Below are 14,799 nucleotides of genomic sequence, written 5' to 3'. Positions count from 1 at the left end.
ACAAGGGATTATGGGAGGGGTGATGGGAATGGCCATTAGTGGAACACATGGCCATTGTGGAGAAAATTACTTGGGGAAAAGTGACCGGTTCCCTGTGATAATAAGGACTTGCAGTAGTCAAGCTTGGCAGTGAAACATGTGTGACACACATATTTATCTGCATGATTTTAAAATAGTCTTAATTAGCATTAAACTATATAAGTAACTACATGGTCCAGTCGAGGAGTTTTCTGTCTCACACGGAAAGCTTTATTGAAAAATTCAGGAATCTTTTACTGGTTATATTTAGGGATTTAAGGTTGAACTGAGTTGTGACTGTGTTAGCCTGGCTGCAGCACTGAAGAGAGATTTCTCTTTTGGTTTATTAACCTCCTGATTGGGGCGGCAGCAGCTCAGTCCACCAAGTGTTGGACCGGGGACCGGAGGGTCGGCGGTTCAAGACCCGGGGCGGTAGTGTGAACTGGCAGTGGGAGGTGTCAGTTCACCTCCTGAGCACTGCTGAGTTGCCCTTGAGCAAGGTGCTGTCCCCTTTATAAATCGCTCATTGGGGCGTTCCATGAAGGAGCTGCCCGTCGCTCTACCTCCTCCTCACCTGTATGCCTACAGGCCCCTTGTGTGCATGCAGAGCAGGCCTGTGCACACTATATATATATACAGGGAGTGCAGAATTATTAGGCAAGTTGTATTTTTGAGGATTAATTTCATTATTGAACAACAACCATGTTTTTAATGAACCCAGAAGACTCATTAATATCAAAGCTGAATACTTTTGGAAGTTGGAGTGGGGATTTGTTAGTTTTACCTATTTTAGGAGAATATCTGTGTGTGCAGGTGGATATTACTGTGCATATTTATTAGGCAACTTCCATTTCCTCGGCAAAATGGGTCAGAAGAGGGACTTGACAGGCTCTGAAAAATCAAAAATAGTGACATACTGTATATTGCAGAGGAAATGCAGCACTCCTAAAACTGCCAAGCTTCTGAAGCGTGATCATCAAACAATCAAGCGTTTCATTCAAAATAGTCAACAGGGTCGCAAGAAGCGTGTGGAAAAACTAAGGCATAAAATAACTGCCCATGAACTGAGAAAAGTCAAGCGCGCAGCTGCCAAGATGCGACTTGCCACCAGTTTTGCCATATTTCAGAGCTGCAACGTCACTGGAGTGCCCAAAAGCACAAGGTGTGCAATTCTCAGAGACATGGCCAAGGTAAGAAAGGCTGAAGAACGACCACCACTGAACAAGACACACAAGGTGAAACATCAAGACTGGGCCAAGAGATATTCAAGACTGATTTTTCTAAGGTTTTATGGACTGATGAGTCTTGATGGGCCAGACGGATGGGCCCCTGACTGGATCGGTAAAGGGCAGAGAGCTCCAAACCGACTCAGACGCCAGCAAGGTGGAGGTGGGGTACTGGTGTGGGCTGGTATCATCAATGATGAGCTTATGGGGCCGTTTTGGGTTGAGGATGGAGTCAAGATCAACTCCCAGTCCTACTACCAGTTCTGGAAGACACCTTCTTCAAGCAGTGGTACAGGAAGAAGTCCCAGCCTTCCAGAAACACACGATTTTCATGCAGGACAATGCTCCATCACACGCATCCAAGTACTCCACAGCGTGGCTGGCAAGAAAAAGTCAAAAAGAAGACAAACTAATGACATGGCCTCCTTGTTCACCTGATCTGAACCCCATAGAGAACCTGTGGTCCCTCATCAAATGTGAGATTTACAAGGAGGGAAAACAGTACACCTCTCTGGACAGTGTCTTGGAGGCTGTGGTTGCTGTTACACGCAATTTATTTATTTATTTAACCTTTATTTAACCAGGCAAGCAATTAAGAACAGGTTCTTATTTACAAATGCAGCCTGAGCTAAGAGCAGTGGCTCTTAGAGGTGTGGGGGTGGGGAGGAAGGCTAAAATAAACACAAAGTTATACATTATACAGAAAATATAAGAAAAATAAATACAAGACAAAAGAGAATGACAACGAGAGAGAAATAGAGAGAGAGAGAGAGAGAGAGAGAGAGAGAGAGAGAGAGAGAGAGAGAGAGAGAGAGAGAGAGAGAGAGAGAGAGAGAGAGAGAGAGAGAGACACACACACACTCAACAAGTGCAGCTGTCAGCTACAATTTCAAACAGGTTTTGTTTAAAGCAGTGAGTGATGTGGGGACAGTGAGTTTGAGGGGTTTTTGAAAAGTGTTCCAATCATTAGCTGCAGCCAATCGAAAGGCCGTGCGACCAAAGACAGTACGGGCTTTAGGGATGGAGAGTTTGATGAGCTTGCTGGACCTAAGATTGCGGGCAGGACGGAAGTGGTGTAGAAGGGAGGAGAGGTAGGGAGGTGTTTTTCCTAGTATGGATTTGTAAATGAGGTGAAGTCAGTGGTGGAGCCGTCTGGTGTGGAGGGATGTCCAGTCTACCAGGTTGTACAGGTCACAGTGGTGAGTTCTGAATGGAGCGCCTGTGGCAAAACGGATGGCAGAGTGGTGAAGAGTGTCAAGTTTGCTAAGGGTAGATTGGGAAGCCATCCTATAGATGGTGTCACCATAATCAAATATGGGCAGGATGGTCATTTTCACAAGTGTGTGTTTGGCTGAACGGGTGAGGGAGGCCTTATTCCGGTAGAGGAAGCTCAGGCGAGCTTTGACTTTTGATTCCAGGTGCTTGATGTGGGTGGAGAAGGAGAGGGATGAGTCCAACCAGAGACCGAGGTATTTATAGCTGGTCACAAACTCCAGTTCAGAGCCATCGGCACAGAGGATTTTAGGGGCAGTGGCATTTTAGGGGCATTTGGTTTTCTTGGAATTGTGTGGAAGATGAAAGCCATGAAAGTACTGCTAGACAGAAGTGAGACTGTGTTGGAGTGTGGATGCAGCAGAGTGGAGAGAAGGGCCCTCTGAGTATAAGATGGTATCATCAGCATATAGATGAATCTTGGAATTACCGGCAAACTTGGCTATATTGTTGATGTAGATGGAGAACAGCGTTGGTCCCAGGATGGAACCTTGAGGCACCCCTTTCACGATTGGAAGAGGGTCAGACAAGACATTTACAGACTTTACTTGCTGAACTTTTGTTTAGGTAGCTAGCGAACCAGTTGCAGGAGTGTGATGACAGACCAATGCTAGTGAGCCTCTGCAGGAGGATGGAGTGGATGACAGAGTCGAAGGCTTTGGATAAGTCAATAAAGGCAGCAATGCAGATCTGTTTGGAGTCCAAGGAGGTAACAACATCATCCAGAACCTTCAAAGTGGCTGTAGTGCACCCGTGGCCAGGCCGGAACCCAGACTGTAGGTTGGACAGAATATCGTTTGAAGCAATGAAGTGGCTGAGCTGTCTATGAACCAATTTTTCTAGGATCTTGGCCAAGCACGGCAGGATGGATATAGGTCTGTAACAGTTGGGATCAGAGCTAGAGCCACCTTTAAAGAGTGGAAAGACCAAAGTGGATTTCCAATCTGAAGGAAAAACAGACAGCTCCAGAGATAAGTTGAATAGATACGAGATGGGGGTGGCAATGACAGGAACAGCAACTTTTAAAAATAAGGGGTTGAGCCCATCAGAGCCAGCTGACTTGTTAGGGTCGAGTTTGGTGAGTTCCTCTAAAACCTCCGAGGTCAGGATGGGATTAAAGGAGAAGGTGCCTGAGCTGGAAGGTGTAGGTGAAAATGAGGGGGCAGTAGTGGGGGACTTGGCAGAAGAGACATGGGCTGAGTTGACTGAGATTGAGAAGTGAAGCCATGTGAGACTTATCAGTGACAACAGTGTCACCAAAGGTCATTGCACTAGGAAAACGGGGTGGGGTAAGCTTATTTTCCATGGACTTGACCGTTTTCCAGAATGTCTTGGAATCAGAACCACAGGATGCAAATTTGTCCAGATAATGAGTGACTTTGGCTTTTCTGACAGCCTGAGTGCCTTTGTTCCTACACTGCCTAAAGGCAAGCCAGTCGACAGGTGACTGGGAGGAACGGGCTTTCCGCCATAAGGTGTTCTTCTGGTGGATTAAAGTGGCTAAGTCACGGGAAAACCAGGGGCTGAAGCGATCCTTGATTTGAGATTTTATGAGAGGAGCGTGATTGTTGATGATCTGACTGGAGGTCAACTTAAAGTAGGACCAGGCAGCATCCATAGTTGGAAACGTATTAATTCTATCCAAGTTCACTTCGTCATGGAGCGTCTGGTTACAGTCACAGGTGGACGATTAACTGAGGAACCAGAGCGTATGCAGGCAATAGCACAATGATCACTCAGATCCTGACTAAAGACGCCAGATTTATAATTAGAAGGGGCGTTTGTGAGGATCACATCTAACAGAGATGCAGAAGATGGAGATTTCAAATTATGTCTGGTGGGCTCTGAAATAATTTGGAAGAGTTTTAGGCCATCAAATTGTTGCATGACCATATCTGGGGGGTTACACATGTCCCAAATTAGGTCACCCAGTAGAATAAACTCAGAGGCGATGTACGGGGCAAGAAGATCACTGAGTACAGCTAGAGAGCATGGTGGGGCAGAGGGTGGTCTATAACAGACAGCAACAGAAAGAGAAAAAGATATTTGACAGATTGATTTTTAACACCAGCAGTTCGAGAAACTTGGGAACAGACTTTGACAATAAAATAGAGCATTGCAGCTGGTCCTTCACAAAGAGAGCCACGCCCCCACCCTTGGGAGCTCTGTCCCGGCGAAAGACATTATAACCTGGAATTAAAGTGTCAACATCCGCAATGCTCCTTCTAAGCCATGTTTCAGAAACCGCTAAAGCATCAGGATTTGCAGTGTGTACCCAGGATTTTAGCAAATCAAGTTAAGGTAAAAGACTACGGATATTGATGTGTAAAAAGCCCAGGGATTTCCGTTTACAAAAATCATCAAACGACAGACTAGGAGCAGTAGGACTAACATTAACTGTAGCAGGCCCTGGATTTCAATGAACATTGCCAGAAATGGCCAACATGAGAATGATTAACAAACGACAAAAAGCAGTGCTAAAACGTTGAGAGAATTTATCTTTCATTGGGGGCTTGGTTGAGATGACAGAATTGGAACTACGTAGGTGTTGCAATAGCAGGATCGAATACAATGGAACAAGAGCTGTTACACACCGAGTAGGAAGACCAACAGACATTGTAGTCCAAAGGGATGAGATGTCCCTAGGTGGAAAAGTGAAGTCCAATGTACCACGGCCATAGGATGACAATAGAGGTAATAATGTCTCTTGAACAGGAGATTGCCTGGGGGTAGTAAGGGTCCCAGTATCCCGGGCAGTTAGAAGGAAGAGTAAGATGATGAAAAGAGTCATCTTTAAACACCCAGCAGTATCTGACTCACGTGAAGTGTTGTGGAGCTCTCTAACTGCGGGGGGCTTCAGCCACACGGACCACTTCCCTCTCTGCCGGCGCCGACATTTACTCCTGACGGTCTGTGCGCAGGTCTCACACAAGAAGGACTTTTCGTTCGCAGTGGAATCTGGGAAGACCCAGAGAATGGTGCCCGGCGTGGTGAAGGTGTGCGCCGCCCTCCGGTTGAAGCTGCGGCCGGTCCGTTCGAACTCCAGCTGGCAGCAGGAGCAGTTCCGGTCCTCCGGCCTCACTGAGCCCCGGCGGCCGCCACCACCCGGACTGGCAGCTTCACAGCCCAGTGTCTGCGCAGTCTCCCCCGGTCCGTGGCAGCAGCGGGGCCGAGTCCACCTCATTCCCACCAGAACTGTCCACCTCCGCGCCCACCGACAGCAGCTGCTCCGGGAGGCTTTTTGTTTGGGAGCTCACGGCATCCACATACTTGGGCCACTTGGGGTTGAGTTCACAGGCTTGTACTGCGTTGTCCAGCACCGCCTGAAGCTGTCCCAGCTTGAGGAATGCCGCCGACCGTTTGCTGTACAGGATGCAGTTCTGTGGGTCGTCCATTGTCTCCTGAAACGCACACACACCTTTATCATCATCACCTGGACCCTTCTCATGGGTATGTTAATGGCAATGTTGATGGTGAAGAGATCAAAACACTGACAGAATCCATGGATGGCAGGCTTCTGAGTGTCCTTGCAAAGAAAGGTGGCTAGATTTGTTTTTGAATGTCAGAAATGTATATTTGTGAATGTTGAGCTGTTCTATTGGTTTCCCTGGTGAAAATAAGTAATTGAAATGGGTATATATTTGTTTTTTGTTAATTTGCCTAATAGTTACGCACAGTAATATTCACCTGCACACACAGATATCCTCCTAAAATAGCTAAAACTAAAAAAAAGCCCCACTCCAACTTCCAAAAATATTCAGCTTTGATATTAATGAGTCTTTTAGGTTCATTTAGAACATGGTTGTTGTTCAATAATAAAATTAATCCTCAAAAATACAACTTGCCTAATAATTCTCCACTCCCTGTATATATATATATATATATATATATATATATATATATATATATATATATATATATATATATATATATATATATATATATATATATACACACAGTTAATTAAAATGAAATGAAATGAATGCCTAGTAGTAGGCTGTTTTAGCAGTGAAAAGGACCTTGTATGTTGACTCTATGTTTCCATAGTAATAGTGACTCCTCTAATCTGGTTATTATTTATTCTCTTGTTTGCAAATTTGTGTCACTTTGCGACTTTGAAGACTGTAGCTAATATCCTGAAATTTTCCTTTGATCTCTTAAATGTAAATATGAGTGGATTAGTTATATATGGACAACAGATGCCACCAATTCCCCCTTTCTGTAGCACCACCTTGGGACTTATTATGTTAAACACATAATACAAAGATCATTTGAAAGAAAACTTAGATCCTTGAATTATTATCAAATACCAAAATGTATCATGGGTGCAAGAGCAGAAAGGACACTCAATACTTAAGGGAACAAATGCTGTCTCTCCTTATTTGGGGCATTGATTTTAATTGTATAAAATATTTCAGAACATTAGTCAATCAACCTTTATTTGTATAGCAATTAATCACATCAGCAGACATTTCAAAGTGTTTGAAAAGAGAAACCCAACAGACCCCTCCAGAGAAAGCATAAGTGACAGCAGTGGGGAAAAACTCCCTCATTGAGGAAGAAACTCTGGGCAGGACCCAGACTCTGGAGGGACATGTCAGCAATAGGACTACTAACCAATTAATAGGGACACCACTAAGATTTTAATATTGTAAATATTAATGTGACATGATCTGAATGTGAAATCAATAAAATTAAGCATATAAATATTTTATTCACTGACATTCATGTGTTTTTTTTTTTCAAACAAAGGGTCAGGATGAGTGTGAGACCTACGTGAAAACACTTATTCAGCTGAAGAATGCTGAAGAATACTGGTGTGGATGAAACCAGGTTAAAACATGTAACTGAAGGGACTTGTAACTGTTTAATGGCCTGAGTCAAAGGGATATCACAAAATTTATTAATTACCTAAACATCAAATATTGTAATAAATAGAGAAATAAGGAGTTTGCCAAATTTGTGGTGAGAAGAGGGAGGGATTGGAAACAAAAAAAAAGAAAATAACAGGAAGCAAAAGTGTTAAGACCTGTTTACATGGAAATTTAGCTTAAAACACTTTTTTTTCTTTTCATACTTTTAATTTGATGATGTTGTGGAAACTATTCTCATACACAAATCTACAAAAGCAGTTGAAAACACGCTGTGAATTCTAAGCCAGTGGTTTGGAGATGTATTTCAACAATAAACATGAGAACAGCAACAGCTTCCAGTCAGTTAGAGTTTAGTTTCAGACATCTTCAGATGTTCTGAATGCTCTCTTCCAGTGTTGAATGGACACTTGATGCTGTGGGCAAAAAGATACAGACATGAAATTATTTGTTTAATGTTCAGCAAAGAAAAGAATCTCAAAAGCTGCCATGTTTCTGTCACTGCTGCAAACGTCTTGATGAAACTGATACCATTACTGTCACTTCATTTGATGATGATTATATTAACACATATGGAGTTTTATTAGGCTATATGCAGCTGTTATGACACCTACCTTTCTCTCTTACGCATCTCTTGAATAGTTTGAGGGAGGGACTGTCCAAATGTCTCTGGCAGGAAGAAAGCAGCAAAGGCAGACACAATACCCATGGTTCCAAAGGTAACATGAGGTAGGTACTTATAGTACACACCTGTGAATTTAGAATGAATTAGTTAGAAGTAGGATGGATACAGGTAAACAAATACAGTAACTATATGAGACAAATTTACTTACTTAGACTTAACAAAAAAGGAGCAAAGCAGCTTCCTATCCTTGCGACGGTGCTGCATGTTCCTGTCCCGGTGTTCCTGATCACCGTTGGGTAAAGCTCTGCCGTGTAGACGTACATCAGGGCTGCTCCAGCTGATATAGCAAATTTACCCAGCATCTCCAGTGCAACAGCAATATAGGAGAGATCTAGAAGGAAAATTTGTTCTTAACAATTGTTCATCTATAGATGAAATGCATGGCTGAACTACTAGGAGTAGAAAAAGAAACTTTAACTCTCTTTAGAGTTAAAAACAGAGATGCTTGAATTATGATGAATTACTTAAATTCAACAATAGTACAGAATGCACCTAGAAGGAAACATGGTTTGCTGATGGACAGAATTAAATAAGGAAAATATATTCCTGTTTTCTCTTCAACAGAAACATATTTATTTACATATGTTCACTGGAGCTGATTTTCAGTCTCAGCCTTCTTATTCTAAGCAGTTCTTCAACCATAGAAATTACCTAAGGAACTACTATCTACATGAAAAAACATAATAGTGATGGTTGAAACTTGATGCTCTTCATGAGAGTATCTGACCTGATATTGATAAAGAGGAAAGGCTTTCAATGTTGTATTACTCTGTGACCCAAACAGCGTGTGCACTGGAGACTTGAAATATTATATTGATATCTTGTGTTTTTGCAGACCCTTTTTCAAGACAGAAGCTTGGTCTTGGTAAATTTGGTCAATTTAACTCCCTGTCAGGCATGCTACTGGGGCTTGACAATTGTGTTTCAATATTTCAGTTTTCTTATTACAATGCCAGGTTTTGATAAGGAAAATACTCAGTGAAAAAAATAAATGGTAACGCATGTGGCAGTGGTTGTGCTTTTTAAAACTGTCCATGATTCTCTGAGGAGAATTCTGTAAAGAGCCAGAGAGTTTCTATGAATCAGAGAGTTTCATACTTTGAGGCACGAGCTGAATGAAGAACAGAGACAGGGCTTCGGTCAGCAGGATGCAGATGACAGTCAGACGCCGTGGGATGAATTTCACTGCGAGCCAGATGGAAACGTATGCTGGTATTTCTACCACTGCTGAGATGAAGCAGCTGATGTAGGGGTCGGCATGAAGGGAGGAGGTGTTCAGAGACAAACCGTGATATCCAATCCTCACACTAAACCTGGGAAGACAAAGAAATGATTTGTTTAGTTATTATTTGATGGTAAATGTGTAACACAATGAAGTCACATTTGCAAAGATGACCGAAATTCTTTGACTCCACACTGAAAAACAAAAGTTAAGTAAAATTAACTACAGCAAAGTAAGGCAAAGCAAAATGATTTTATTGTTTATTGTCCACAAGAGTGTATTAAAGAGACAAAATGTTCTGTAAGATAATATGTGTAGTTTATTAACACTTTGCTGTGCTTGAAACAGTCAAACCGGATACTCACCACACCACACACACAATGATGGATGTGTTTCTGATGTTTCTTGTTTTTAATAGGTGGAGGACATTATAGTGCTTCATCGGGGGGTTCTTTTCTTGATTACCCTGTAAGACAGGTTTGAGTTAGATGGTTTATCGAGCCACAATTAATTCAGAACATAAAAAAAAATTTCAAGGAAAGAATTATCCATGTAATCTATTGGATTTGTATGAATCCCCTTGTAAAAATTGAAACTATAATTGGACTGAGAGTCTCTGTTATAAATCCATATATGCCTTTGAATCTTCAAAGATGACCAGAGGAGCCTCGACTTTGTTGAATTTGGCAATTTTCCTCACGATGGCTTCTGCCTCAGCCACTCTTCCAAGTGACAGTAGCCATCGAGGAGACTCTGGAATTAACCTGTGTCAGTATGAAGAAGCACAAGCGTTCAAACTGGACCCCAGAAGCTAAAGACTCAAAGCTAGAGATGGCATGGATATAAATATAATCTGTCACATCATTGCATTTATGACACAAGGCTGATTAAACATATCACAACAAAATTTGGAGAATCACCTACCACCAGATGGGGATGAAGGCCAAGCCAGGAAGAGACACAACAAACAGCAGATTTTTCCAGTCCCTTAAAAAGTAAGCGCAGAGGGGCAGAACCATGTATCCAATGGAGAATCCAAGATTTACAGCCAAAGACGAGAACACGAGCCTGACATTCCCAGTTAAGAGCTCAGTGCCTGCAAAACACAAGACATTAGTGACAAGATACATTACGATGCACATTAATAACATATGTTCATCAGCTAATGTTTTATAGTCTAGTATGTAGTCTGTATATTGTCTAAAATCACTAATCCAGAATTTTTAATATCTTTTGCTGTCAAAAGGACATAAATGGCCATATTTACCCAGTACAAAACCAGCTATGTAGTTGGAGGCATGTGAAAAACCATTCATGAAAAAGAAAATACAGAAAACTGTCCATGTAGGTGAAAAGATTTCAACAAAAATGAAAATTGCCTGAGCTGCCATGGTGGCAATGAGAACAGGCTTTCTTCCAAACCTAGAATGAAAAATAACACAATGAAACAGGAACCATTTAGATGCTCAAAGATAATTCACTTTACTTAGCATAATGTTTCAAGTATTACTATCATACTTAAATAGGTCAGTAGTTAAAATAATATAATGGAGCATTGTACAACAGAACTACAAATAGGTAAGATGGAGAAAATAAAGAAATAGTATGCTAGAATAGTGAAAAAAATAGGTTACATGCTCTTAAAGGATGTATTGAACAGTCAAAAAAAGTTTAAAAGTCTATAATAATAATGGATTAGATTTATATAACACATTTCTACACACTCAAAGATGCTTTTTACAGTGGATCCATTAAAGATTAAAAACTTTTATTATCCACACAATTGGTAAATTTTCTTTACACTCCACTATTCTTATTCTTTCACTCCTCATTCTTATATGGTGATAGTAAACTACATGTGTCAAGAGTCTTGCCCAAGGACATAATGACTGGGGGAGCGGGAATGGAACCACCAATCCTATGATCATTGAACTGAGCCGATGCCACCCCAAACTTCTAAACGTCTGTTTACCTTCTAATGTGCCACAAATGTAAAATGTTCATTACCTGTCTGAGATCTGTCCTGTAAGGAAAGATCCAAAGAGAATTCCCAGGAAAAAAACTGTGGAGGTGAACGGTTGTTTCCACTCGTCACCACACACCAGATCAAACTGAAGGATTCACAGATGAATCAGTCAGATAATGTCGTTCACTTTACTTTTCCCTCAGATGTTACTTTTAAAATGTAGTCAAATGTCTTCTTACAGCCATATGTAATGTGGTTACATCAATATATTTCCACATAGTATTTACCTTCCCCACCTTGATTGAACGTAATCAACTCAATGTAAATGCAGGAAACATGGAAAACAATTTAAATCTTCACGTCTACTTGCATTGCCATGCCTGTGCTGTGTTCTAACTAAGATAGAGAAGAGAACCCACACCTGAGTGACAATGGTGGAGTCATACGTGTCTCTGCTGTAGCTCCAACCATCCACACAACCTTCTTGTTCTACATCCGACAGGTTAACGTCTCTGCCAGGAACGAGTCCCTGAGCTGAGAGGTTAGTTATTACATCCAGTCTGTACCTGCTGCAGCGGCTCAGCTCCCGCCTCCCATTCACAACCTGACAGTCACAAAGACAAAACCACATGGCAAAATATATCTTTATATAAGTCATGTTGACATATCATGAACAAAAAGTGTTGTATTGATCAAAATTCAACAACATTGAAATTGAAAACTTTTTTTTTTAGCACTGTCTGTAACTTCAAATTAACCCCGGAATGTAGCCGCAATGATTTATTAGCTTTTTGACAAATGGACTGGACTTGAGGACATTGTTGTCTTCAGAACTCGAAAGTTAATAATGTATGAATTTATAAAAAGAAGATGGTTTGACAGGAGAGTACAGAAGGTGCCTTTGTCCAATTGAAATAGCCATGACTGAGGTGGGGTTATTTCACCTATTATTGTTCACATACAATGCAGTCTCAGCATCTCACCTCGCCCATTCATAAATTGTCACGTTTCTATGGTACATATCCAGAAAAGGCACAGTCAAATTTAATATATTAATGCCTGTCTGTCCTTGAAATGTTTGTCATCTCCTGAAATGTGTCCCTACCCAAACCTAGCAACACACTGCAATAAAAACAATTATATTAATTAATATTGTGTCTCCATACACCCTCTAAAGAATATCATTGGTAATTTATTATAAGGGTTTTACAATTAAATCAATTGAAGTCATTTTTACAACAAGTTTCCTAGTTTATTTTCCAAGATTCATCAAAATTTAAATGCAATGTCTTTTTGTAAAATGATTGACAGTGGTCTTAAAGATCTCAGAGTTAATTAGTTATTACATTGAATGTACATTTAACTAATAGTTATCATATAATGTTATTTAATGACTCAGTTCTTATTTTACTTTACAAATACTCAGTGTTACGGTACTGACTACACTGTTTGGTTGTGAATGCAGTACTATTTACTACCACCAGGGTCAACACGCACACACACCTGTACCTAACTTTTGCTAACTAGGCAAGCGGCATATCAGAAGGGGCTCCTGAGCCTTTCATGAGCCTTTTGCAATGTAAAACGTTCTGGGGTCCAACATTGGGGGGGGGGGTCTATCGTCTTTGGGCCTCACCTGTTTGGTCTAATCCTGGTCCAAAATCCGCCTAAGGTAATAAAAGTAAGAAACATACAAACACACACACACACACACACACACATACGCACACACACACCCATACACACACACACACACACACACACACACACACACACACACACACACACACACACACACACACGTATGTACACATTTGTACATACATGTGTACTTGTGTAGCCAACACTCTCTATTTTTGACTGTCCTTCATCGTTCAAATGTGAATGTAACTCAGCTGGCACAACAAAAACTAAATGGACATGAGTCACAGGGACGATTTCTGACAGCCAGGCTCTGTCTTACGGTTTCTTAACCAATTGTATTTTTTTGTTTGTTTCATTACCTCTATTGGAACGCTAGCATTGAGCCAGTCATCAGTGACGTTGAGCTCAGGAATCAGACAGTGGTGAGTAGGATTATCCCCCACAAAGACAATTGAAAAAGTGTTAATTCCATTCTGTATAAAACTGGTAGAGAGCAGAAAAAAGACAATCTGCTGGAAACGTCCCCATGGACCCAAAAATGCAGTCGTTTCTTCATAGTCCATCTTATCAAATCCCTACTGTTTCCACACAGTTTTAACTGTCAAAAAGGATGAACTTGTCTTCATCTCACTAACCAAACCTCCACTAGATAAGTAGTGCAACCACAGGTATAGAAGGGAAGAATATAGTGCCAACAAATATCAAGTTACCCTTTGCACTGATGAGTAACATTTATTACTATGAACTCCAACACTCTTATGCTTGATAGCAGGACATTTTGCATAGTCTGCAGGTTTCGTGTTAGGTTTATTGTCGCATATGTCTGTGCATGTTCAGAAAAATGATCAACTAGTATGTATTCTTCACCTCGCTTCCAATTGTCCAGATGTAACCAATCAATGGAAATCATCTTAAATTGTGTGCAAGTCTCTCTACTCTTTGTAGCATTCTACCTGTAATTAAGTGTCCCATTTATTTGTGTAGGTGTTTAGATACAACCGGTTTCAGATTCAGGACTATCCAGCTTTCTTTCTGTCACATCCTCTCCTTGGGGGACTCCATCACCGTCTATCTGTAGATGGATCCACTCCCGGAGAAGTTGTTGGACGTCTTCATTCTCTGTCAGCTTGTCTTTGTTTCAGGTGGACATTGGTTTTTTTACAAAGTCACAACGACTGAATGAGCTCTGAGATGATGTGCTGCTCTGGCAGTGCATCTTTACGACAGGTAACAACAGAGGTCCAGTTCAATTAGCTGCATTTTCAAGCAGGGCTTTGTGACTATCCTCAAATCTCTCTTCTAATTTGACAATTTGGAGATTCAATTTCAGCAAAACAGACATACCCCACACCCTGAACTTGTTCTTCTATAATAATAATAATGATAAGCCTTCTCAACTTGTGATTCTACACCACTTCCGTCCTGCCTGCAATCTTAGGTCCAGCAAGCTCATCAAACTCTCCATCCCTACAGCCCGTACTGCCTTTGGTCGCAGTGCCTTTCGATTCGCTGCAGCTAATGATTGGAACAATTTTCAAAACTGCCTCAAACTCATTGTCCCCACATCACTCACTGCTTTAAACAAAACCTACATGAAATTGTAGCTGACAGCTGCACTTGTTGAGTGTCTCTCTCTCTCTCTCTCTCTCTCTCTCTCTCTCTCTCTCTCTCTCTCTCTCTCTCTCTCTCTCTCTCTCTCTCTCTCTCTCTCTCTCTCTCTCTCTCTCTTTCTTGGCCTCGTTCTCTTGTCTTGTATTTATTTTTCTTATATTTTCTGTATATTGTATGTCTTTGTGTTTATTTTAGCCTTCCTCCCCACCCCCACACCTCTAAGAGCCACTGCTCTTAGCTCAGGCAGCATTTGTAAATAAGAACCTGTTCTTAATTGCTTGCCT

At 41.3% G+C, this 14,799-nt stretch overlaps 2 protein-coding genes across 2 annotated transcripts in view; one reads left to right on the top strand and one right to left on the bottom strand.

Annotated features, from left to right (window-relative positions):
• LOC137606261 (organic cation/carnitine transporter 2-like) overlaps positions 1-14,799 on the top strand; it is a 62,590-nt gene that overhangs the window by 22,424 nt on the left and 25,367 nt on the right. The gene's annotated exons all lie outside the window — the stretch shown is intronic.
• Positions 7,734-13,467, bottom strand: LOC137606383 (organic cation/carnitine transporter 2-like). The gene is made up of 11 exons (XM_068331629.1): positions 13,264-13,467; positions 11,682-11,864; positions 11,302-11,405; positions 10,562-10,716; positions 10,219-10,390; positions 9,932-10,058; positions 9,660-9,760; positions 9,171-9,385; positions 8,221-8,403; positions 8,002-8,137; positions 7,734-7,803 (listed from the first exon to the last, which is right to left on the bottom strand). The coding sequence occupies exons 1-11, from the start codon at positions 13,465-13,467 to the stop codon at positions 7,734-7,736; spliced, it is 1,650 nt and encodes a 549-aa protein (XP_068187730.1).

The sequence above is a fragment of the Antennarius striatus genome, chromosome 13 (assembly GCF_040054535.1).
Source record: "Antennarius striatus isolate MH-2024 chromosome 13, ASM4005453v1, whole genome shotgun sequence".
Lineage (NCBI taxonomy): Eukaryota > Metazoa > Chordata > Actinopteri > Lophiiformes > Antennariidae > Antennarius > Antennarius striatus.
Note: the sequence above shows the minus strand (reverse complement) of the source record. Positions and strands in the feature narration are given on the sequence as shown.

Coding starts and splice junctions, on each gene's coding strand:
- LOC137606383 (XM_068331629.1), bottom strand. CDS start 13,467: ATGGACTATGAAGAAACGACTGCATTTTTGGGTCCATGGGGACGTTTC. Junction 11,865..13,263: donor ATGCTAGCGTTCCAATAGAG/GTAATGAAACAA, acceptor TGTGACTGTCAG/GTTGTGAATGGGAGGCGGGA. Junction 7,804..8,001: donor GAGATGCGTAAGAGAGAAAG/GTAGGTGTCATA, acceptor TTTTGCCCACAG/CATCAAGTGTCCATTCAACA.